Here is a 25,500-nt window from a genome sequence, read left to right as displayed (position 1 = left end):
CAGAACGGTAGGTCAGCGTGCGCGTCGTGTATATTCTGCGGATACTCTAGATCGACCTCAAGAATATAACCCGTGGGCAAATCCGAAGCTCGGTCGATAATTGTAAAAATTAAGAACGTACAATTTTTAACTTATCTCTGCATAGAAAAGATGCTAATTTATCGAGGCTGCTACTCAAAAATATATACGAATCGATAAACCGTAATTTTATGTCGCTTCGCGAATCTAATTTTTCTGCGGTATCTTTAACGTGTTTCGTGAACAAAATGTATTTTTCTTTCGTGATTGGAAGTAAGTCTACGTGTCCTTCGTACTCTGTAGCTATTTCCTTGATAATAAAATGCGCGTCGTAACTCGATAAATTATGAAAAATTATTGGAATGTAATGCGAATCTGTGTAATTTAGATTACAGTTGGAATGCGCGGGACCTCTATAACGACCGGTCAGATGACAATGATCGCGTACTCGCACGTCGTCTGGCTCGAACGGTTTTTCGCAAATGTGGCAATGCGTCGCGCTGTGAAATATCTCCCGCTCGTCTCGCGTTAATTCCGTCATGCAAACATTACCGGATAAGATACTCTTTACGTCGTGTGCTAAACGTCTTAGTTCCTCGACGAACCACGCGACGCAATCCTTATCGCGACGAAACCGATACGCGGATAACGAGTCGTCGTACGAGCACCGCACGTAATATCCTATGCTAAATACCCGATGATGTTGAGACGTGTATGTGGACGTTGTTGGATCCGCATCCGTCTTCTCGAGGGTACATTCCAGGTCGGCGTACACGACGAACGGAACTCGTTCCTTCCTGCTGTGATTCTTGAAACTCAGCCACTTGTCATCCTCGCTCGGTAGTCGGATCGCACAGTTGTTTATCTCTCGGCAGTCTACTCCGTGGGCTTCCAATTTCTCGCTCGATCTAAAATAATGTAAACAACTGCAAAAGAAAAACACATTTTTAAAATTTTTTTATATTAAAAATATTTTTATAATTTTATTAAAAAGGAGTATAGGTACTCACCGATCGCAAAAGTATTTCCGACCATTGTGCCTGCTCAATTGCGAGCTAACGAGACGCGATAGATTTTTTATCCACGCGAAATGCCCCACGTTGTTGTCTCGCGGGTCCTGCACGTACGATTCGCATTACAGCAAATTGACGTGCTTTTCTCTCTTCAGGTCGGTGAGCTGTATCGGGAGAACGGTTGGCGTCTTCTCTCCCTCGATGGTATACACATTGATGGATATATCGTTGAGTCGTTCGAACTTTTTAATCTGTTTCAAAGTCATTGGAAACTCAATGCCTTGTAAATTTAATACTGTTGTGTAATGTCGGTACGAGGATTCCCGTTCTGAATGTCTTTCGACTGAATGTAAAGCAGCCACCACTGACCACGCGAAACATGCATTGTCCATAGAATGCACGTTGATCACCGCTTTCTTCGATTTAATTTCTTGCGGGAAATTGATGTAACATCCCGCGTGCAAAGGATTGTATTTGTTCACGTTCACAGTCAAATTGAGTATACGCGACAACGCCCACCCGCTGTCGCGTTCCTGAAACTCTTCGAGACGCGATAAAGTAGGCTCGATAACGTGTCGCTCGTACCACTCGCGCAGATCGGACGCACGAAAGAGTTCATAGTTTCCCGTGCCGACACTTTTGTTCGCACGTTTGTCACCCGTCACAAACTCGCCGTTGAACACAGTGTTTATCTTTACACTTGCGTGTCTTTGCATGACGTTCCGCACACGATCGAGCACGATGACTTCAGCGTCTTCAAGAAATTTTCGCGGTTCGATGTAATTGATATTTATCACCGCGCCGGTCAATACACGGTTTTCGAACGCGGCATCGATCTCTCGCCAAACGAGTCTTTCCGCGTTATCGTCACTACTAGTGCCCGCCGCGTACTCACCACCGATATGTACGAACCATCTCTGTAATAAAGTCTTCGCACCTTCGAGTCGCGCGATTCTTGCCACTAAAGATTGTCTGTTTACGCGGCTCTCATCTGTGATTGAGAGCCGCGGACGTTTGGAACGACAGTCTTCTTCGAGCTGCTCAATAAATTCCTCGCATCGCCGTGTCCATGCAAAATATTCGTCCAAGGTAGCGATTTGGTTGGATCGTTCCAACAGGTTGCGTTCCGTTTCATCGTAATGTTTCATGTTTTGTTTTTTAATACTGTCTTTTTTAGATTACGTCACATTCTTCGATGGAGCACTTGCACGTGACTCGATTGCACGCTGAACAATATCGTTTGCCACTTTGAATGCGATAGTGCTCAGACATAAAAAAATGAAGCATGGAGTAGGGGACATTAAAGTGATTATCTTCCCAATTATCAATATCATCAAGGTCACGTTCATAGTTTTTTTGAAGCATCAATAGATGATTAGGATTATTGAAACGGTGAGGGTACATATACATACGTATCGAATTGTTCATCACCACCAATTCGACGTATTTCCCAATACCTGTATGAATCTTAATGTATGTTGCTTCACAATCATAGAGCTGTTCACAAAATTTAGACGCCCAATAGCGATAGTCAACAATAGGCTTAATATGATACGGCACAACGTCAGTACAGCGAGCTGCACGTGATTCTTCCTCGCTAACGCACTCGTCCCGCAGCAGTCGATACACTTTTCGTCTCACGTTAGAATCCCAGTCATAAGGAGAAGAGGTATTGATAACGACTCTTTGTCTAGCAAAGCGTTGACCGGTTCCGCGTATACCGAGTTCGCGATCGCGAAGAAACTGCACCGGCGATATTCGTCGCACATCCCTCAATTTCACTCCTTGATCTTCTTCACGCAAACCATTGGTGATATCTGTTGTAATACATTCCATTATTATATCATCCCTAGATTTTGGAGGCTCCACAGATTTCTCTTCAATTATCCGCACCATGTTGCGCACGTTGTGTATAATGTCCCACTCGCGATAATGTTTTTTTTTTATCACTTCATGCAAGTCGGGCACATGTTGCACGGATATATTTGAAACAATGGAGTATTACGACAATCTGTGCAAAATTGAACGTTCATTACCTCGTACGGTTCGGTTACATGCTCTCGATATTTACGTATGTGCTCACCAGTGTCTGGTGCAGCGATCATACACGAATAACACAGGTTATCTAAACCGTATCTAAAATAAAAATAAATTGCGCAACACTTCGTACGTCCATCTAACGCTAAAAATTCGGGACGCGACACTATTTTTTTCATAACTTTTCTACGGTTATCGTCTCCATCGCTGTTATAAGTGCTGTCCGGTGACAACGGACGATTCTCGTTGGATGAATCTGCATCCATTATTGTCCATCTCTATTTTTGTTCACTGTTTTTGAAAAAATGTTTTCTTTATACCGCCCACTTGACAAAAAACTTCAGCCCCGAGTATGAACTTTTAAGAGCCGCGATAATGTCTTTTTCTTATTGTGTGCAAATCGGGCACATATTACACGGAAATATCATATACAATGCTTCACGACATCTTGAACAATACCGACCATGCGTCGTTCCGCGTCTCTCAACGAAGTGTTTTAGGCGAGCGTACATGCCGAAATCAAGGTCCGATAGAGCAACCATGCACTGAGCACATAGTGCAATTGCACCACCCGTTGAATAATAAAAATATATTACGCAATGTCTCGTACGTAAATTTAGTGCAACGATTTCCCAACGCAGCACTATTTTAGTTCTTCATGATTGTCGTCTTCATCACTGAAATAATCACTGTCGTCCGTTAACGTGCGATCCTCGTCTACATCCATATCAAAATTATTGCCATCTCCTTTATCGTGAAAAATATTCTTCTGTATTGAATACTTGACACAAAAAAACTTTACCCTCAAATATGAACGTTCGCGTCGCGAAAGCTAGCCGAAGACTGTGATCCGCAAGATGTGGATCCATAATCATCCTGGCGACAATGGATGTTATGCGTTTGTATAATTATCGTTAGACATATTTTGTTTATACATTCCAGCAGCCGGACATCGGCGCTCGCTTTTTGTAATATGCCGCGCCATAACCGAATACCGCCGCGACGGTTAAATCGTAATCTGCAGCGGCTCTTACTAGAAAAAACATGAAAAAGACTCCGCAACGGTTGAATCGTCATCGGTGACAAATTTTATCAATTGTTTACCTCGGCTATTTTATCTTTAAACCGTCGTCGGACCATCGGCGCTCGCTTTTGTAGTGTGTGAGACGCCGTAACCGAATGGCGGCTCGCATGTTCTAGAAGGGTGAGATCATTGCAGAGACAAGTGTCTAACTCGCTATTTTGTTTACAGTCGCAAATCTGTGCATCGACGCGATGTTCCATCTATTGAGTAGAATTGTTTTTTAGTGCGCTACCGTAGTATGTAAAAACAAAAAATATGTAAAAGAAGAAGAATAAAAAATGTATTTTTTTTTAAATATAAATCACGACTTAATTCCTTCACATGCATTTCCATTCGAGTCGTATATGCGACGTTCGACTCGAACCACTCAGGCCACTTGAAATTTAAGGTATCGTATATCGTAACCTATGAAGCGATGTTCCGGCGACGCTTGCCTATTCGTATATCGTAAACTATGAAGCGCTCGCCTTTGTAGCGTGAGACTTCGCTGGAAGCGACTATCAGTTTACACGACCGCCATTATATTTTTCTCTGGCGACTTCAGTCTCATCGTAGCCGTGAGCCTGCTTAAACGTGTTTCGCCCGAAAATATTTTTTTCGAGGATTAGTGACGCCTTTGTGATTGTTTTTTACTTTTTTGTTTGTGATGCCTCCAAACCTTCCCCCGTATGAGGCTAAATACGTAAAATTAAGTGAAATTGTGGGAAGTGCCGCAGATTTAAATGATTTTAATTTTAATTTTAACGACTTTGATAATTTTAATTTTAACAACTTTGATGATTTTAATTTTAACGACTTTGATGATTTTAATTTTAACGACTTTGTCGCTGCTCTCCCGCGTCTCCCGCGTCTCCCGCGTCTCCCGCGTAGCCCGCGGACGAATGGTGGCAGACGCGGGCTTATCCCCCGCGGGCGGCCAGTACTAAACGTTAGTATCGCGGAATTTTTTGATTCCAACTTTGACATTGATAACTTCGAATCCGAAGTTATAGACGATAGTGATAGTAGTGATAGTGAGATTCAGGAGGCAAGGTCCGCTGCTCCCCCGCGTCAGCCACCCGCGCCCCGGCTCCCAACAGCTCAGGTAGGCACGCCACCCGGTATTTTACGCGGGCAAGCGCTGCGGAACGCTCTCGGCCTCCCGGCCATCGGACGCGGGCGGGCACAAATTTACGCCGACTCCCTCGCGCAGGGTCGCGCGTATCGTCCAACCGCGGAGGACGAAAGATTGGCGGACGAGGCGTTCGACCAATTGGAATTGATGGCTGCGTTGAGACGGATGCCGGCGGGCCGCGGCCATGGGGCCCCCCGTCGTCGAGATTAAGGTATTTTCTTTTTTGTTTTTTTTACCTAAAAAATTAATAACGTGGGAGCGAGAGAGAGAAACCGCGCGCGAGGAAGAGATAACGGCGAACGAGACGCGGGCGAGCCGTGTGACGTCACGCGGACCGACGTGGCCGTTGGACGCGGACCCCCATCCTCCCGCGGCGCGCCGCCGATAAAATTCCAGCAGCCGAACGGCGCCCGTTAGCCTTTGTAATACCCCGCGCCGATAAAGTGATGCCCCTCCCCCCGCGGACCACCTCGGTCTAAAAACGCGGACACCTACCCCCCCGCGCGGACCCCTTCGCCCTAGAACGCGGACACCTACCCCCCCCCGGACCACCCTCGGCGTAGAACGCGGACACCCCCCCCCCTCGGCGGTACCCTTGTCAACGATATGTTTATTAACATTTAATAAACATGTCCCGACATGCTCGCCGACCACCCCTCCTTCCCGCGGACCACCCGCGCCCTCGAGTCCCCCCCCTCCCCGCGGACCCCCTCGCCCTCGAGTTCCCCCGCTCCGCTTCCCCCTGGCCCGCGGTACCCCCCCGCCCGCTGTACGCCCCCGCCCCGCTCCCCCCTCGGAGCCCCCGGGGTAGATCTTTCAAAATAACTCCTACTAACCGGTTTCCAAAAAATCGGTAACAAAAAAGTAAAAATAAAAATAAAAATAAAAATTATTTAAAAAATTTAGCTTGATATCTCAAAATTTGCGAAAATTAGAGCAATCATGTACATTTTTTTAAACAAAAATTTTAAACCTTTTTATTACTAGCAATTTTTCTAATCCTATTACATACACATTCTTTAGTTCTTTTTCTACTATTACTTTATATACAATTCTTTAAGATTCAGTCAATTAATTCCCGAAAAATTGAATAAATTTCGTAACCGGCTTCCAAAAAAATCGGCAACAAAAAATTATACACTTTATAGTACTTTGAGGAAAGTTCTACCCCTGTTTCATATATAATTCTTCGAGATTCGGTCAACTATTTCCCGAAAAATTGGAAAAATTTCTGATACCGGTTTCCAAAAAATCGGTATCAAAAAATTATCCATAAAAATTATCCATAAAAAAAATTTAGCTTGATATCTCAAAGTTTGCGAAAATTGGAGCATCACATACATTTTTTTTTTAACAGAAATCGGAAACCCTTTTACTATTAGCAATTTTTCTAATTCTATTACATTCTTTAGTTCTTTCGACCCTTATTTCATACATAATTCTTTAAGATTCGGTCAATTATTTCTCGAGAAATTGGAAAAATTTCGGATACCGGTTTTCAAAAAGATCGGTAACGAAAAATTATACATCTGAACATATTAGCATCAAAAACTTAAAACCAATCTTTTCTTTGGTTTCCTCTACCCCTATTTCATAAATAATTCATTTAAATGTGGTTGATTAGACCTAACTTTATACGCAATAAAAGGTTCATATACGAAATTTATAAAAACAAAGCTTCCTCTATAAAGAATCGGTTTCCAGAAAATCGGTAACAAGAAACTATACACATTATGGCACTCCCCGGAAAATTCTACTCCTATTTCATACACTTTTGGTAAAATTTCGGTCCACTAACAAATGAGTAGTTCGCGGTCAGACAGATAGACAGAAGACGAACTGGTTTCCAGTGGCAATTAAACCCATCCTCAAAAAATAAATAAAATTTTTGAACCGAAAAATTGGAAAAATTTCTGAACCGGTTTCCAAAAAAATCGGTAACAAAAAATTATACACTTTATAGCATTTCCCGAGAAATTCTACCCCTACTTCATATACAATTCTTTGAGATTCGGTCAATTAATTCCCGAAAAATTGAAAAAATTTCGGTACCGGCTTCCAAAAAGATCGGTAACGAAAAATTATACATTTTATAGTACTCCCCGGAAAATTCTATCCCTGTGTGATCTATAAATCTTTAAGATTCGGTCAATAATTTCCCGAAAAATTGTAAGAATTTCTGATACCGGTTTCCAGAAAATCGGTAACAAAAAACTATACAATTTATGGCATTCCCCGGGAAATTCTACCCCTACTTCATATTTTTTTTAAGATTCGGTCAATTATTTTCCGAAAAATTGGAAAAATTAAAAAAACCGGTTTCCAGAAAATCGACAACAAAAAACTATACACTTTATGGCACTCCCGAGAAATTCTACCCCTATTTCATGTACCCTTGATAAAAATTCGGTCCACTAACAAATGAGTAGTTCGCAAACAGACAGACAGACAGACGTCCGGTACTTATATATATAGATAGATAGATAATTATATATATATATATATATATATGTTATATTTATTACGCTCTACAAGTTAGTATACATTTTAAATTGTTGTGCGCATTTTAACAATTAAAACAAATATAATTAATATATATACACACACAAACAATATATGTATATATACATATACTAGGTGCGCAACTAAGTTTCCGGGTTTTTTTATCAATAAATACAAAAAATGGTTTATTCAAAGTATCGTCCCTCGCTAGCTATACATTTTCGCCATCTCTCTGGCAATACATGAATACCGCGACGATAAAACGACGCGTCTTTGGACCGAAACCATTTATCCAACCAATTTTGCACTTCTTCGAAATTGGTCAAGTGTAGCCCATCAGCAGTCAAGCCATGCGCCATCGACCGGAACAAGTGATAATCGGAAGGCGCCAGGTCTGGCGAATACGGCGGGTGCGGTAGCAGATCCCATTTCAGCGTTTTGATGGTGTCCTGGACGCAAATGCTGTTTATTTGGCACAAATCTCGACATCTCCGTTGTTAGAAAAAATATTGTTGCGTTGCGATATGTGTTGGTATAACGACTGGTTATTGTTAACAGATGTCCAAGCTATAACTTCAGACAACTTCAAACATGTAAGTCGAGTACATGTGTTATTGGTGCCATCTATGTGTGAAACCCGGAAACTTAGTTGCGCACCTAATATAATATAATATGCACAATACATTTTTATCTTTGCTTTCAGGAGGATCCGGTTTTCTTATAAGAAAATTGCCAACAACCTCGATTGCGCATAAGCAAATCGTACCTTCATAAGTCTGACATTGGACGTACAAAAGTTGTATTTATACACGACCATATTATTACACACATGCACCTTTATTGCATATAAAAAAGTATCATAGAAACACATTGTATATATATTATTATTGACTATATTAATAAAATAATCATTTTTTTATTTAAATATTTTACGTTTTATATACCTTATCGATATTATATTTATTATATTTTACTTATATTTTAATTTTGTAACCAATAATGACACATGTACAAAGTGTTACTATTACAACGTTATTGTTTTTTTAGGCAAATATAGGATTTTTGTTTTGCCTTCTACAATGATCAATAATCGGTATTAGCTTTATAGGCTTGCATTTGTTTTACGGATAGGGATAAATTTGGCACGAATTGGATGAGCAGGTCGGAGTACCAAATCAACATGTATCCGAATATTTTTTAAATAATCAATAGGCTCTAAGTAGAAATTGTGTACCAGAGGAGCTATCATCGCCTTCAATTCCAGCATAGCAAATCGTTGGCCTATAATTTGGTACGTATCGTAATCCGTTTATGTAACAAGGTATTATACATTATACATTTAATAGGTACATAGTATTACATAGTATTATACATTTATCAGAATATAAAAAATTATAGCTTACCGATGCAATTACGTGGTCCAGCACTAAACGGTAAATATGAATAAGGATGACGATTTCGGCTCCTCTCTGGTAAGAATCTATCGGGATCAAATACTTCTGGATTTGACCAAAAATTCGGATCTCTATGGACTGCGTAAATATTAAGATGCAGGAATGTCCCAGCCGGTACTAAATACGACTCTAAAAAGTATATTATACAATAAGATTTAAAAATAATAATTAAAAGTTTTATAAAAAATTTTTTTATTAAATATACATCTAATACAACATAGGAATAAATGCCTATAGTTTGAACGTTTTAAAAATATGATGTAATTATTAAGTTTTATTAAACGTTATTTGCTTAACATTATTTTTTGTTAATATTGTATCTTGTATTAAATGTAGCGTGTATACACAATTTTTGGAATACTATATAAATAAACTTATCAATAAAGATATATAATCAAACCGAATAAGTAACCTTTACATCGCCAGTGAATAATTAACATAATTAACAATAAACATTTTTTTATTTGACCTAACTGGCTATTATATTATAATTGTCATACGTTATAATACGATCATTGGTTTTGGTTAATTTATTGTCAAGACTTTTTCACCATGGGTTTTAGTCTTTCTATAGGGGTATTAATGTATAATTTTTTATGCTTATATAATGTACAAATTGTCTACAGATATTATAGCCAAAGCGATTGCCTACAACTATTATTACGCACAGGTAATAATTAAAAATAAGTACGTAAAGTCACGTGCGCAAATGTACGTTTGTATTTTTAATTATTATATGTCCCTTATGAAAAAGTACACTCAACTTTGATGGTCAACACCTAAATTGAGTGTTAACACTAAACTTACGCCCAAATTTCATCAAAGTTAAGTGTCAACACTTAAATTTAGGTGTAGATTGAGTGTTGACCATTAAGGTTTAGGTATGTCGTGGGTTCAATCCTCAATGATGAGTGTACATTGGGAGATTACTCTCAATGATAGGTGTAGGTTGGGGATTAAGCCTCAATGTTTAGTGTAGGTTGGAGATTGATCCTCATCGTTGGATGTTGGTTTGGTGTTAACAGAGTGTTAACCTTTAATATTCTATGTCGATTTAATCAGTGTCGCCATGATCCTTTTATTGTTGGGTGTCGTTTAAATGTTATTGTGTTAATTTTTGTTAAGTGTCAATTGACGGCTTGGTTTATTGGAAGTGTTTCAGATATAAAAGTTGAAAGGTTTGAAGGGGGCCAATAGATGATCTTATTGGATTTGGATCCAGGGCCTGTATTGAGCCTAATAGGGCCCAAGTCAAATTATTTAAATGAAAACATTGCCATTATATAAAATGCAATATGAATAAAAAATTATATTGTATTGGCAAACATGGATAATGTAAATATTTTTTTATTTGAGCATTACAATAATTGTGTTACAATATTAATTTTTTATAGTTTCTATTTCCATTAAATATTTACTTTATAACTGTAAAAGTCACAACAAAATTCCTGTTTGTAATTTGACAATTTTGAAAATTAAAATATTATATAACATTAGGTACATTTTCAATATTACATCCGCTCATTTATTAAACAAGAAGTTAAATTAACCAACTAATTAAATTATTAATATTAAATATTAATACAATAAGATATTTGTATTTACATTTGTCAAAATAAAAAATAAGTTCAATTATGAAAATAAATATTAATAATTGGACTTATTAGAAATTAAATAATTTGTTCAGATATTGCGCTCGAATTCTTTTCGCGTTTTACAACGCCCGATCGTTTCACATTAGATGGCGCGACGCGCGAGTCGCCACTTTCAAAGAGCCCCCGCCTTCTTCCTCACTTGTTAGGTGTCATGGCCGCACTTGCTTGCGTTTCTTCGAACGTGTCGAGTCCGTTGCCTTTTTCTTGACGGATTGATCGTTGCGGCGCGTGTTCTGGAGACCAACCAAGCGAAAGTCGGATCACCAGGGAGCTGAGGCAGCTAGCGTCCGAGAGGAAGGATCGAGGCGAGAAGTCCGGTCCAGCGAGCGGAGCCCTTAAGGCTCCTGGTCCCTGAGCCGAGAACTCTGCGTTGACGGTAGCGCCGTACCGTCGCGGCAGAAATAAGAACTCTCTCCTCTCACTCTCTCTAATGGAGAATTCTGTCTTGTGACATGTTGACAACCTTATTTTAAGTTGCGGTATATTTCTTTATTATTCGCTCTGTACTTGTGCTCTGACGTTTAACGTATTCGTGAAACTCGTAAAATTGACCGTATGGTAAGATTTGCAAGAAATATATATGCGGAAGGAACATTCACCACTCCTTTCGATAGTCGTCAAACGGCTTGTTTTCCGTATGTTTAAGCTTCGTTTTATGGCTGTTTGTTTATTGTCGAAGGAAAAGGATAGTATCCGGTCAATTTTTGAAGTGTGTTGAAACGATCTGTCGTGATTTTTTATTGAAATGTCTTTTTATTTCGGAAAATACCGCAACTTAAAATTAGGTGTTTTCCTCGCCTCGATAGTAAGAATCCAATATGGCCGCGGTGACTACCCAGGAGCCTTAAGAGATTCTCATTGAGACGCCATATTTGTTACTTCCATTTGAGGGTTCATTTTATACCATCATTTTTAAGGATTAACCATTAATTGAAGGTTAACTATCACCTGAAGGTTAACCATCACCCAAAGAAAAACCCTTAAAGTTGGGTGTGATTTTGGACCGCCAATTGAAGGTTAACCATCATTTGAAGGTTAACCTTCAATTGGCGGTCCAAAATCACACTCAACTTTAAGGGTTTTTCTATGGTGTTTTTTTAACGGTTAATACTAAACGTTGAGTGTATTTTTCCATAAGGGGTGCGCAATAATCCTTGTAGGCAATTAGCTTGTAGGCTTTATAGGCATTTGGGAATGTCGACAAACGAAGCTCTCGGTAAAATGTGGGCAAACAAGCTGTTGGAAATAAAAAATGTAGGCAAACGGAGCTCTTATTAGAGCTCATACATTTACATGCTGCGTAATATGTATATAAAAAAATGTATACAATTAGAAATTGGTTAGATGCATACGTAATTTTACATCTTCCGCAGGAATTCGTGATATTAGAAATACACTAGGATATAAGCGCAATGCTTCCTTTATACATCTGTCCAAGTATGGTAGGTCTTGCAATAATTTCATAGTAAATTTCTCCCCGTTCTCTTGTAACGCAGTATCGACTTCGTTCCTGACACGATCCTGCATCATTATTGTTAATGAAAAAGGCGATTCTGGTCATTGTGATGTTTTTGTGTAGAAACGATATTTATATTTCCCGAAAAACTCCAAGAATATTTATTTCACAAATGTCTCCTTTAAGGTGGTTCATGCATTTAGGTCATATGTACTTAGCCCGGAAAATTTAATATGAAATGAAAGATTAACGTTCCTCGAGTGTGTCTGTAAAATTTCGGAATTTTTAACCGATTGGTTCTGGAGATATATGTCCGTAAACTTTGCCAATTTAACGCGGTGGAGGGACCCCTTATCCGAAAAACGAGGTTAAAGCGCTTATGCTGCAAAAATTGCAATACTTCAAAACTAGATAAACGAACCAAAAACTGACGAAACGATACAATAAACATTTTGCAAGATACTAGATGAAAGCCCGAGTTCATTGACCGTACCATATATTAATAAAACGTAATTTTTGATTGACTAAATCGACAATACGGAACTGACGGCTGGACTCGAGCGGCATTAGCGGCAGCTTGGCAACGTCGCATGTGTCAGCTGATGAGTACAGCGCATATCTCAAAAAATTCGTTTACCATGTTCTGGACGCCGAATAAAGCAAAGGGTGAAATAAAAATATTTGTCCATTTCTGAAAAGAATTAAAATTAGGTTGCATCAAGATCTGCAATACTGAATAAATACAAGTTTCAATACAATGAAGTTATAAAATGTCCAAATAATTTTAACATGCATCATTTATTCGTTGCCGCGCTGCTGTTGTACATATATTCACACGGCTCACAACTCTAGTAAAAGATGTGACTTTTGTCTCAATATTTTAATTACGTAGAGGTCGTATAACATTAAAGATGTTATAAATAATAAATCTAATTATATGCTGATTTTTACGGACAAAAATCATACTTATTTATCACTAATAAAAATAGTTGCCTATTTGACTTGCAAGTACTGCATGAACCACCTTAATTCGTTTAAAATATGTTTATATGAAATACATAATATGTATTTAATAAATAACTTTTGGAATTATTTAATTTTTCTTAGCCTAAGAATGGCGACGCACCATTTGACCATAGATACCTGAATGTCCTTATGCTCAGCTAAAAGTGCCAAAATGTAGCACAGACCCATCGCTGTAGTGTCATGACCCTATAATCGTATTATATTGTATCATATATATCGATAAATCAAATAATAAATAAGAAAAGTTGCAAAAGAGATTACAAAATACAATATACCTCAAACATAAAAGTGTCGACCTCCTCCCTGATATCTAAATCAGTCAGAAGACCTTCGCGAGATGCCGCTATTAGAAGATCCAACATTGCAAGCCGTTTCCTTCGTACTAAATCGAAATATAGTATATATAAGCATGTCTGTATTAGTTTGATAGTTTAACTTTTTGTAATGTTTTTATTACATAACATTAACTACGTTGAGAATTTAAACTATATATTTAGATTTTAAGCTATATAATATTGTGGAATATAAATTATATAATATTAAACATTGACCACAGATTTAAGGAACAGTTACTAATTACATTACATACTTCCTATCGGTTCTGCGTCATCTCTCTCTGCCGACGTGTCATTACCAAAGCTTTTCAAGTATTGATTATTAGTGCGATCATGATAAAGTTTTCTTTCAGCAATAATCTAAGTAAATACAGCATTAATGGTTCTTCAATTATTTGTATTTTACATAAATTCATTAGTAATGTGTTGTCATTATTGATTATAATTATCTTACGTTTCTATATGCGATAGAATAGAAACGATATGTAAAATATTTTTTATAATTGTTCAAAGTATAGATCTCTAAATAATATAATATTAAATAGCAATTTTACATACTTGTTCAGTAAATCCATGTAATATCTTCAGAGTCTTTTTTTGCTCTCTGCCTTTTGACGTCAACGAGAATATCCAATTGATGTAAAGCCATTGCCTGAATAATCTAAACATAATTTATAAATGTTTGGCATATTATTTTAAGAAGATGATAAATGTACCTTTATATAAAACATATGTTTATTTTTTTATATACTTCTACAATTAGTAATATTTTAGTAACTAATATAAAAAAAATACATTTAAACACTAATAAAATTATGCTAAAGTGACATGTAGAATCTTATATAATTTAAACATTATTTATACTCCTTTCAACTATTTTATTTATAAATTTACTACTATTTGTTTTTAATAAACAATGTAGCAGATTATGTGTAATATGTGAAAAAGAAAATTTAGATATATCCTAAGACAGAATTATCAGTACAAAATTACTTTTTCCAATAAAGGTAAAAAAAGGCGCCAAGTGCACGTGCAATGTATGTTGTAAATTTATGGATATATATTTTGCTTCTAACTATTAGATCACACACAAATATGTTATTTACAACTTTAATTATTCAATTATATGTATATTTTAAAATTATAATCTTTGTTAAAGCAGAGAGTAGTAGATTCGAAAGCATAAATACAGAGTATTTTTGGCACAAACTGTTGTCTGCTTTAATTGTGATCCTTTAAATTTTTATCCCAAAACATTTTTCGAATAAATTTGGACCATGTATTTACATTAACAATTACATCTTGAATTGCAAGCAAAGTCTCTGATTAATTTGTTCTACTAAATATAATACATCAATCAGATACTATATATTGAAGAGTGGCGATCGTGGCGCAGAAAGATGTGCGCTGGTCTAGTGAGCCGGAGAACCGAGTTCAAATCCGACCAAAGACGGTTTTGTCAGATTTCGATCGCCACCTCTCGGATGTCATGGGGATGGCAACCCACCGAGAGTATATTGCTGCTTGCCCAGCTCTCTATATTTAGAGAGGGTTCCTAGGTTGGGGCAATGAAAAACGCCCCATGTTGTAAATGTTGTAACTATGTTGTAACTATGTTGTAACTATGTTGTAACTATATTGTAATTATGTTGTTAATGTTGTAAATGTTGTAATTATGTTGTAAATAACATAATATAATATAACAATTAGTAAGAACTCTCGATAAATTAAAAAAAATTAATGTGGCTATAAGAGTCGCCGCGGATGTTTGTGCGTATGAATTAATTTATTATTCTTTTTCAAAAAGTCTGGACGTTTCGGCTCCAAATTGAGCCATCCTCAGCGGTGTGACAATTAAAATCTTTTATGATCTCCGTTTTACTGAAGATGATTGCTTCGAGACTGGTAGGTCGGAAAACTGATCTTTTCAAAAATATATGACGAACGTATGGTATTTAACGTCATTATCTATGAAAAGTACATGACATATTAGTTATAATATTATTTATAGCTACACGAAACAATTCACCCCATGATTAGGAGAACGCAGTAATAAAATTCTAGTCATTAGAGTGTTCACAGTAATTTACTTTACATAAAAGTCAGAGAACTATCATGTTTAACGGTCTACAAACGACTTCTGCGAAATGTTTAATGTGAAGATAAGTCATTGTTTCAAATTAAACAGTGAAAAATAAGTCACTGTCAAGTTTAAGATATTGCCACGTAATGTTTAAAGTCACAAAATAAAGAAAAAACAAACGAGATGAGTCAACGGTAAAAACGGAAATAGATAAATAAATAAGTTAAAATATGTATGATATAAAAGAGAAACCAAAATTAAAAAATAATTAATTTACTAGAAAAAATTAAAATTAAAATTAAAAATGACTAAAAACGAGTAGTAGCAATGGGCATGGTTTACAGTTTGTTTAAGATTGAAACATATGCATAAATGTAAAAATTCAGTGTCCGTTTGTAAGTTAAGACTATTCTTCTGTAATTTTATATGTGCCATCTCAGAGACTAAGCGCTTGGAGAGGAATCTTTCAATGTCCAAAATTTAGACATTCTTACAATCAAAATAATGATTAAAATTTATTCTGTGATCCGTGTTGGTAGATTGCGTAGTGATATTTCTATTGATATGGTTACGGTGTTCCGAAACTGTAGTTTTTAGTTGTCGTAACGTTTGTCCAACATATGATGCGTCGCAATTTTTACAAAGTATTTTATAGACGACATTTTTATTAGATTGTGTTGGAAGGATGTTCTTTTACACTTTAACCCTTAACCAGCACACGTCCGCGATCGAACGTTATCTGCACACGGGGTGTTGTACACCCCACACACTTTGAACGTTGGGTACGGCAAAATGGAGGCTCCAATAGGTTTGAAAAAAATCAAGTACATACATTAAACACTGGAAAATGATACCCATTAGCTTAAACTATAAAATTTTTAGTTTTGAGGTTTCAAAAAAATTTGTTATGAAAAATGGCTTGTTTTGCTAAAAAAATCATATCTCAGTCAAAAATAAATATTTTTTGATAACACGATGTTCTTGAGATAGAGTACTTTACGAAAAAAAATTATGATTGTAGTGGGCATTTAAAAAAAGGTATTTTTTTTCATGATCGCCTGTGTTCCTTTTTTCTGAATTGAAATCTTGATTTTTATAAAACTTATTTTTATTTTATGTTTAAGTCAGGGATAATCAATTTTACTGTAAGATGTCTAAACTTGACAAAATTCGTTTTGGGGTGTTTGACATCCCGCGTGCTAGTTAAGGGTTAATGATGTTGTTATAAGTTTGTTAAGACTGAAGTAAGAAAGGTTTACATTCAAATCCTTAGTGACGTTTTTAAATTTCTCTGAGATGCCTGGAATATATGGAAGCTTGAACCATCGTTTACTTGTATCCTCGTCGGTAGTTACGGTGTTATTTTGCCTACGTGTATGTTTATTTAAAAATGATTTAAGTCTCGAATTAATTGTACTAAAAATAAACGGTAAAAGATAGTCATTGTCTAACAGAATTTCAACGACAAACTTGATGTTCTTCTCGTGGAACTTCGGGTGAGATAACAAAAAGGCCCTATCCACCATGCCCATTAATATGCCTCTTTTTGAGAAAGAGGGTGCTGCGACAAGTATAGTTATAAGGACGTTCTCTTGTCCTTATACTAGAGAAAATTGATTTTCTTAGGATTTTCTTGAAACTGTGAATATACGTTAATTTAGGTGTGCTTTATGCGTGGTATAAATTTCAGTACCTTTTCCGGGATAAAAAATCAAGATACTGAGCCTCAAAGTTTCAACTTTTACTAATGAAAAGGTTTTCCAGGCCAAACGGTAAGAGATACGAGGTTGGCCAAGAGGACTAAAGTTGCTTTTCTCGTCGAGTTCTATAAGGAAAAAAATGCCAAAACTAAAAAAAATTACATTTAAAATTTTTTTTTTAATTTTGAGGCTCAATATCTTCATTTTTTATCCCGGAAGAGGTACTGAAATTTATACCACGCATAAAGCACACCTAAATTAACGTATATTCACAGTTTCAAAAAAATCCTAAGAAAATCGATTTTCTCTAGTATAAGGACGAGAGAACGTCCTTAAGTTACCGACCAGAAAGGTGGGTTTGTGATACCAGTCAAATTCTAAAAAGTTATTATTTTTAATAATTAATAGTTATGTCTAAAAAATTAATTCTATCCCCTCCCAGCTTTATGGTGAATTGTAACCTTGGGTGGAAAGAATTAAAAATATTAAGAATGTTATATTAAAATGGAGTCACGAGGTACTGCCATAACTATGTCGTCAATATATCTCAACTGCAATGAGTCACAACGCCCTAATCTCTAAGTCCTCCATGACCATATCCGCTATACTATCGGGGACAAATAAGGAGAGCCAATGGGTGAACCAAATCCCTGTTTGCAAATCACGTTATCGAAAGTAAAAAAAAGTTGAATTTAGGACTAACTTTATTGCTTAAACTTGACAGTGACTTATTTTTTACTGTTTGGTTTGAAACAATGACTTATCTTGACATTAAACATTTCGCGGCAGTCGTTTGTAGACCGTTAAACATCTCTCTGACTTCTATGTAAAGTGAATTACTTGTCACGTTCTGACTGTTATTGTTCGTCCGTTTTTTGGTCAATGCATTTAAGCAATTTACCAGGGATTTGGACAAGTCGTGTGAAGGATATTATTATTATATTTATTATTCGGGACCGAAAAGATATCTGAGTTTGTACGTATGGTAACGAGGATCAGCTTTATTTATTTGGTTATAATTAGAATAATCAACGTCGAAATCGACAGGAATAGGTTTAAAGGGAGGTGCGTTTTCTAGTTGTTGCAATTGTTGGAGGAAGGGGAGAGGATCTTGATTAGAAATGACTGCTTGTTTGATCTGGAATCTGATTCGTTTAATTCGAACACGCCTACCTCCTTTCTTCGTCATTTAGCCGCGTTCACGAAAATGAATTTTAAGCTCACCACACTCTTCGGCAGCGCTCTAAAACCAATCCGCCACACCCTCTGCTCGCCACACTCTTCGTCAGCGCTCAGATCGTCAGCGTAGAGGTCAAATTCACTTTCGGGAATTTATCGAGATTATTGTCTTTTTCTGGAAACCAACTCCGTAATCGTCACGGTTTCGACAGCGAAAGTACCGGATCGCCACACTCTTCGTCAGCGCCCCAGCACAGATCGCCACGCTTTGTCGGCGGAAACTGCGAGTCGGAATCCCAGAAGTGACAGTGATTATTACGACTCCCAAGAATCAACCTCGTAATCGCCACGCTTTCGGCAGCGAAAGTACTGGATCGCCACACTCTTCGTCAGCGCCCCAGCACAGATCGCCACGCTTTGTCAGCGACAACTGCGAGTCGAATCTTAGAAGTGATCGATTTATTGATTAAAAATACGAAATGAGATTCCAGATTTTTACACTTGTTCCTTTTTAAACTTATCTTACCTTTATTCTAGAAATCTCAATACAACTTGTGCGTGAAGCGCGGTCTTATAAGATATGAGAGTGTAGGGACTAAGTCCCAGAATTGAGCGCGAATGCTCGAACTTAGCGTATAGCGGAACGTAGGAAGTCGAATAAGGTTAAGAGAGAGTCTGAGAATTACGTCTAGTCAAGACCGAAGTTAAAACTTATCTGCCTTCCGCGGCGTTTTTCCGCCCTATTTATACCCGAAAAAGACCGGAATCTCCCGCGCGAGATTCCCGCCTTTTTCCTACGCGTCTTAAGGGGGGAGGTATTCTAGAAGCTTCGAGAACATTCTAGAAGCGTAGTTTTGGGCCCATCTGGCCCCCAGCCTTTCAACGGACTCCGATAAGATAATCTAAACATTTACACTAACCCGGCCGTTTCTTCGGAATTCCGAGCCTAGCGTGCGTCGTCTAAGCGTTCAAAACTTTTAACGTGCGTCGTCGGAAATATAAAATTTCCGTACGTAACATACTGTACAACGAACACTCTAATGACTAACAATAAGATTTTATTCCTGTGTTCTCTTATCACGGAGTGAGTTTTTCGTGCAGCTATAAATAATATTATAAAGGTGCGATTTCATTGACGCTAGAAACCAGCGGCAGCGTCAAGAAAATGTAGTGGGGGAAGAAGTTCCGTTGAATTTTGCGGTACGCTAAAAAGTTGAGACGGTCTGAATTTCTTGCCCCACTACATTTTCTTGACGCTGCCGCTAGTTTCTAGCGTCAATGAAATCGCACCTTAACCCGGGAAAAAACGATTATATATAATTCAATGTTCCGACTGACATCAACGCCCAGCTCAAACCCCTAAACCTAGAAACATGAAATTCGAGGAGTATATTCCTTCCATGACGTAAGCACTTACTAAAAAGGGATTTTTAGAAATTCGACCTCTAAGGGGATGAAAAGGGGTAAAATGTGTTTTCACGACTTTTTCAATATCTCTTGGGCCCGATGAGATATCGACTTGGTTTTTGCTTACAAAGGTTACCCATACAAGTGCTTAAAAACATAATTCAAGATTTTGCCCTAATCAACCCCTAAAGGGGCAAATCTAAAAATGGGGGTGAATTATAGAATCCTTTGCGAAGCACGGGTGTATCAATTGCTAGTAAATATATATGATTATATATATAATGCAATTATATATGAATTTTGTCTCTATATGATCATATATAATTATATATAATTATATATAAACATATATAATAAGATTATATATATGTAAATATATATAATCATATATGACCATATATAGTCCATATATGTTAAAAAAGAACTGTTAACTACAATAAGACTAAAGCATTGATAAATTAAGTGATATTTTTTCAAAAGCTATATAGAATCAAAAGTGAAGTGATTTATACCATATTATATAACTTAGCGTTGCTTGGCGTAAGACACTGCCGTGTCTCTTGACCGTTCTTATACCACTGTTCGTCAAATTTTAAATACGAGAAACAAATCCTATCGGATGCCATCTATCGGATATTCGAATTTAAAAGTGTAATATATATAATGCACATGTGTTGTGTTTATATATGGTTGTATATAATTGTATATAATCTACGTGGATAAATGGTTTTATATATAATTTATGTATAAATTATAAAAACTCATATATATAATCATGTCAAATTGTATATGAAGCATTATAAATATGTTTAAATTTTAATCGCTTGTATAATTATATATAGTCATATATAATCATATAGAGGGGACCGGGGCAAAGTCGTCACCGGGGCGGAGTCGTCATTGCAATTATCTCGAAATCTGTATGTTGTGTGAACTCGCCATTAATACTGTAAACGCAGCTTATGGTGCCCACGTGACTAACAGAGTTTAGTGAGGTTATGTGCCATGTTGTGATTCTTATTGAGGAAAACGTGTTTTTGGAGGTCGAAAGTAAAATTTCTTGCGCGTCAAAAATTTGTAATATCTTAAATATTATTGTGTCTCCGAATCTCAAAGTAAGTGATTCTAAAGAGTAATGCATGCTGAACACGAATCCAGTAAAGTTTTTTTTTATTTTTATTGATTTCTAATATCTTATAAGCGACCAAACTTGAAACTTGTGTCCGGGGCGAAATCGTCACCTGATGTCATGAAGGCTTCCGGCGAAAATAAAAGTCAAAGAAGCACCAGTGGTCGGATTCCAGCGAGAACTTGGATAATATGTGCTGCGTGTGCTCAGAGATGATAGAATAGCGCTAACGAGAAACGTGCGAGCGTAGGGGACATAACTGTGTGGGCTTTTCTTGTAATTATATTTTCCGCCATCGTGTTTTTAATTAATGTTTTCATTTTTCTATTAAAAAATAATTAATAAAATGTATCCTATCATTTTTCATAATCGAAATTATAAATTTTTATTTAAAATTTAGCCCGAAAATGGAGTGACGACTCCGCCCTGGCAATTTTGACATTTCAATTTTTGCATCTTTGTCGTTTTCACTCTATACCAGTTGAACAAAGCGACGTAGACCAAAAATGTCCGTATAAATTTTGTAGCCAAGGGTTTACTCTTTACATTTTACTAAAATTATTGGTAATTATTTAGTTTAGGGGCCTCACCTCAAATATCGATGTAATTATGCTCAATCGACGCGTTTTTGCACGAAACAAAAGAATCTGGCAGAAAAAAGTGTCGCTCTGCCCCGCAAAGCGAGATATTAAACGTTAAAGTTGACAGAAATCAGGTTATGATTCCTGTTATACCGACGAGCTGTAGCGACTACGAACATGCTCTGTGGCCACATGCGCATGCTCAGTGGCCGCACGCGCATGCAGCAGATCACGTGATAACTGTTTGGTTGGTAAGTCAGAAGTGTAACATAATTCGAAATGATATTCTTTCGGCGTATAGATTAGTGACGCTTTAAAAGTATTTAAGTGTTTAAAGCGCGTCAACTAACCTATGTAGATTAGTAACGCGCTTTAAAAGTATTTAACTGTTTAATGATTTTCGTTAAAGCAGAGCACACACACACGTGTGTATATGTCCTGCTTTATAGAAGTTGTGATTTTTGTTAAAACAGGGCACACACACACGTGTGTATATATGCCCTGCTTTATAGAAGTTGTGATTTTTGATATATGTCCTGCTTTAACGAAAATCACAACTTCTATAAAGCAGGACATACACAGCACGACACTCTAATCGACTTCATCGCCAAACGAATTCTCACGTTAAACGCCGCGTATCCGAAGAACACAGTTAACACCGCGAGTGAGCCATCACGGTCCGCGAAAACACACATCGCGAAGCACGCTGAACCTTCGCAGTGTCCGCTCTGCAACGGGGAGCACTCGCTCATGGGGTGCCCCGACTTCAAGGCCAAGCCGGCCAGTGACAGAAAGACAGTGACCGAGACAAACAAGCTATGCTTTAACTGTCTCGGCAACCACCTGGTGGCAAAGTGTCAGTCCACCAGAAACTGTATGACGTGTAACTCGCGTCACCACACGATGCTTCACGACGCGTACATTTCCGAGCCGAAACCCGCCGCTAAAGTTAGCGCGCTTTCCGCCGTCGGAAGGGCCGACGACCGCAAAGCGATTCTCCTCGCGACCGCGCGCGTGATCGTTGTCGATCGTCACAAGAAGCCACACGAAGTTCGAGCCCTCATTGACCAATGCTCCGAAGTGTCGATCGTGTCGGAGTCCCTGGTGCAGCGGCTGCGCCTGCCGCGATCGCGTACCCGATTGTTGATCTTCGGTATCGGCGGCTCATAATCTGGATCCACTCAGGGCAAGGTGTCGTTGAGCCTCACGTCGACGACCACCGGAGCCACGCTCACCGCTGTCGCGTTCGTGCTTCCGCGTCTCTCCCTGTACCAGGGCTCCGCGATCAAGTGCAACACCACGTGGCCTCATTTGGAGGGGCTTCCTCTAGCCGATCCGCTCTTCGCCGCCAACGACCCAGTCGAGCTACTCCTAGGCGCTGAGGTGTGCTCGACCATCCTGGAGGATGATCTCCACCGAGGCAAACCGCAAACGCCGATTGCGCAGAAAACCATCCTGGGATGGATTCTGTCTGGGGGCTGTGATGCAACCTCTCTTCTTGGTCACCGCTGCTCATTCCAAGCCCACTCCGCTTTCGTCAGGCTCGCTCCCGAGGAAGAGGAGTGCGAGCGACTCTCCGTGCGCGCCCACGAGCGCACATCCGCTAGCCGGTACGTCGCCCGACGGCCGGTCTCATCGCCGCCAAGGAACCTCGCCGAAACTCGCAAGTCCGTCGACACGACCGCCGTGCCCCCCAAAATGCGCGAACTCTGCACGGCGGGCGGGCTCCCGCCGCATAAGTGTGCCGCTAACTCTGAGAACCTTTTCGACGGGATCCCTCAGAAACACCGTCTTCAACGCGCATTTGAACTGTCCACTACCACTTGGCTCACCGCGTTAACGCGACACGCTCGCGACTCTTTAAATTTGTCCGCAGCTCCAATACCTCGCCGGTCCGACGCCCGCGTGACACTTTACTGGGTCACGGATAACGCATCCAAGTGGAAGCCATTCGTGTCCAACCGGGTGTCACTCATCCACCGTACTCGTCACGAGGCTCAGTGGCGGCACATTCCCGGACGAGACAACCCGGCCAACTGCGCTTCTCAGGGGATCGCTCCCAGCGAGCTGATCGGCAATCCCTTGAGATGGACGGGCCCAAGGTGGCTACCGGAGAACCGAATCTGGTGGCCGGACGAGAGCGACGAGATTTCCGACGCCGAGCTGCCTGAGCGGAAAGTCGTCGTGCAATCCGCCGTCGAGAGGATCGAAACGGAGCCTTACACCCTCCGTCGATTCTCCTTGCTGCACTGTTGCATTTCTGTCCGGCTTTTCGCGTACATTTCTGTGCGTCTTCTCTCATATAGTTCTGTCCGTTTGCTCGCGTTATTAAATGTCCTGTATCGCGTTTTCGTGTCAGTCCGCATCCGTCATTGTTACCGGCCACACTTTGTCGTTTGTGCCAGGGCCTTCTGCCATCTACCCCTTCGTTCGCGGTGCACTGCTTACTTCACCTCTCACTGCGTTAACACGGGAATTCACTCGTGGACGTGGTTCGCATTTTCGCGATTCAACGGTCGCACGAATTCACACTCGCGACGATACACGTGATCACCACGTGCTCCGCGCGCCGTCGTGCTCTCCGCCGTCGCGTCGCTCGCGCGAGCCTCGATCCATCGCGACCATCGAGAATACCTCTGTCGCTTAATTGTTTTGTCGGCCTTCCGCCAACATACTTTGTTCACTCCACTTAATCATTTCTGTAGGCCTTCTGCCAACGTGGAAAGTTCACTTTGCGTAATCGTGTATTTCGGCCTTCCGCCTCAACTTAAGTTTCTGTGCAATACACTGTTTCACATATCACGGAATTCTACACGTCGCTTATATCGTGAGTGTTTATGTTTCTCGCTCGAGATCAACGCGCGTAATGATACTGTGCAGCCGCGCACCACCCCACGTGGCCGCTTTCCCTCGCGCCGGAATCGCGATTATCATACAAATCGATCGCACATCGATTCTTCCTGTCGCGACTTCGGTCGCACCATCGAGCGCACCATCTTGTTTCGTCACCATATGACGAGGCGGGCGGGAATGTTTGAGATCGTGATAACCGCATCACGAAAACCGCGCTCAGTTGCGTGTCAGCGCGAGCACGCCTTCAATAAAATATGCGCCAAAAATTTCGCCTCAAATTAGTCACGTCAATGTTCAGTATAGCATGGATCTTTCTATCTTTCGCATTCCGGAAAGTTCGTTATTAACAACAACACAGCCACGGCTGACCGATCGCACAAATAAAGTCAAGCACACAAAGGAAAGATCCATGTTATAAACAAAGCCAACGAAAACATGTGACGATTCCTTTGGGTCGTTACGTGAAAACGGTGACGTCAGTACGATGACGTAGGGCTCCGATGGCCAATCACCCTCCCAAAATTCTTGGAAATCTGCCTGGAGGGAGGTTCGCCTCGGAGGTGTAAAAAGACCGTCGTTGCGCGTTGCGCCGCGGAATTGATTTCGCTCGCAGATCACCGCTAGTACACCGCTTTTCGATACCGTTTATTACCGCCTTTCCGCACTTGCTTTCGCATCCGCGATTCGCTTGCTTTTTCGCCGTTTTCGCCGTGCGAAACTCTGTGCGCGCTCACGGCACTCCGCCTGAAAGAACCTTCTGTAAATACTTGTATATATATTCATGCTTTATTCTCTTGTAATTGTGGACTTGCTGTTTTTGTTTTTTGTGGTCGTCTTCTACCTCGCGCTATCTCGCGCTACCGCGTGCTCTCGA

The 25,500-nt window shown here is 39.3% G+C and overlaps 3 protein-coding genes across 3 annotated transcripts in view; all 3 read right to left on the bottom strand.

The window, feature by feature from the left end:
* The window catches only part of LOC139819874 (cytochrome P450 4C1-like), a 169,315-nt gene that overhangs the window by 71,803 nt on the left and 72,012 nt on the right, over nucleotides 1-25,500 (bottom strand). Inside the window, exons 7-12 of the mRNA XM_071789632.1 lie at nucleotides 14,253-14,355; nucleotides 13,949-14,054; nucleotides 13,635-13,741; nucleotides 13,477-13,545; nucleotides 12,230-12,398; nucleotides 9,172-9,351 (exon numbers count right to left, since the gene is read on the bottom strand). Of these exons, the coding sequence (XP_071645733.1) occupies nucleotides 9,172-9,351; nucleotides 12,230-12,398; nucleotides 13,477-13,545; nucleotides 13,635-13,741; nucleotides 13,949-14,054; nucleotides 14,253-14,355 (734 nt within the window). The remainder of the gene's footprint in view (nucleotides 1-9,171; nucleotides 9,352-12,229; nucleotides 12,399-13,476; nucleotides 13,546-13,634; nucleotides 13,742-13,948; nucleotides 14,055-14,252; nucleotides 14,356-25,500) is intronic.
* On the bottom strand, nucleotides 110-1,150 carry LOC139820229 (uncharacterized; the record flags this gene model as incomplete). Its single annotated transcript, XM_071790372.1, has 2 exons — nucleotides 110-944; nucleotides 1,029-1,150. Coding segments are annotated over 2 exons (957 nt in total), but the record flags the coding sequence as incomplete, so codon positions are not given.
* Nucleotides 1,132-5,679, bottom strand: LOC139820578 (uncharacterized). The gene has a single exon (XM_071790941.1). The coding sequence runs from the start codon at nucleotides 2,177-2,179 to the stop codon at nucleotides 1,154-1,156; it is 1,026 nt and encodes a 341-aa protein (XP_071647042.1). The 5' UTR covers nucleotides 2,180-5,679; the 3' UTR covers nucleotides 1,132-1,153.

Source organism: Temnothorax longispinosus, chromosome 10 (assembly GCF_030848805.1).
Source record: "Temnothorax longispinosus isolate EJ_2023e chromosome 10, Tlon_JGU_v1, whole genome shotgun sequence".
Taxonomy (NCBI): Eukaryota; Metazoa; Arthropoda; class Insecta; order Hymenoptera; family Formicidae; genus Temnothorax; species Temnothorax longispinosus.
This window is presented reverse-complemented; position numbering and strand designations above follow the sequence as displayed.

Bases quoted from the DNA above. Each gene is read 5' to 3' on its own strand.
- LOC139820578 (XM_071790941.1), bottom strand. From the start codon at position 2,179: ATGAAACATTACGATGAAACGGAACGCAACCTGTTGGAACGATCCAAC.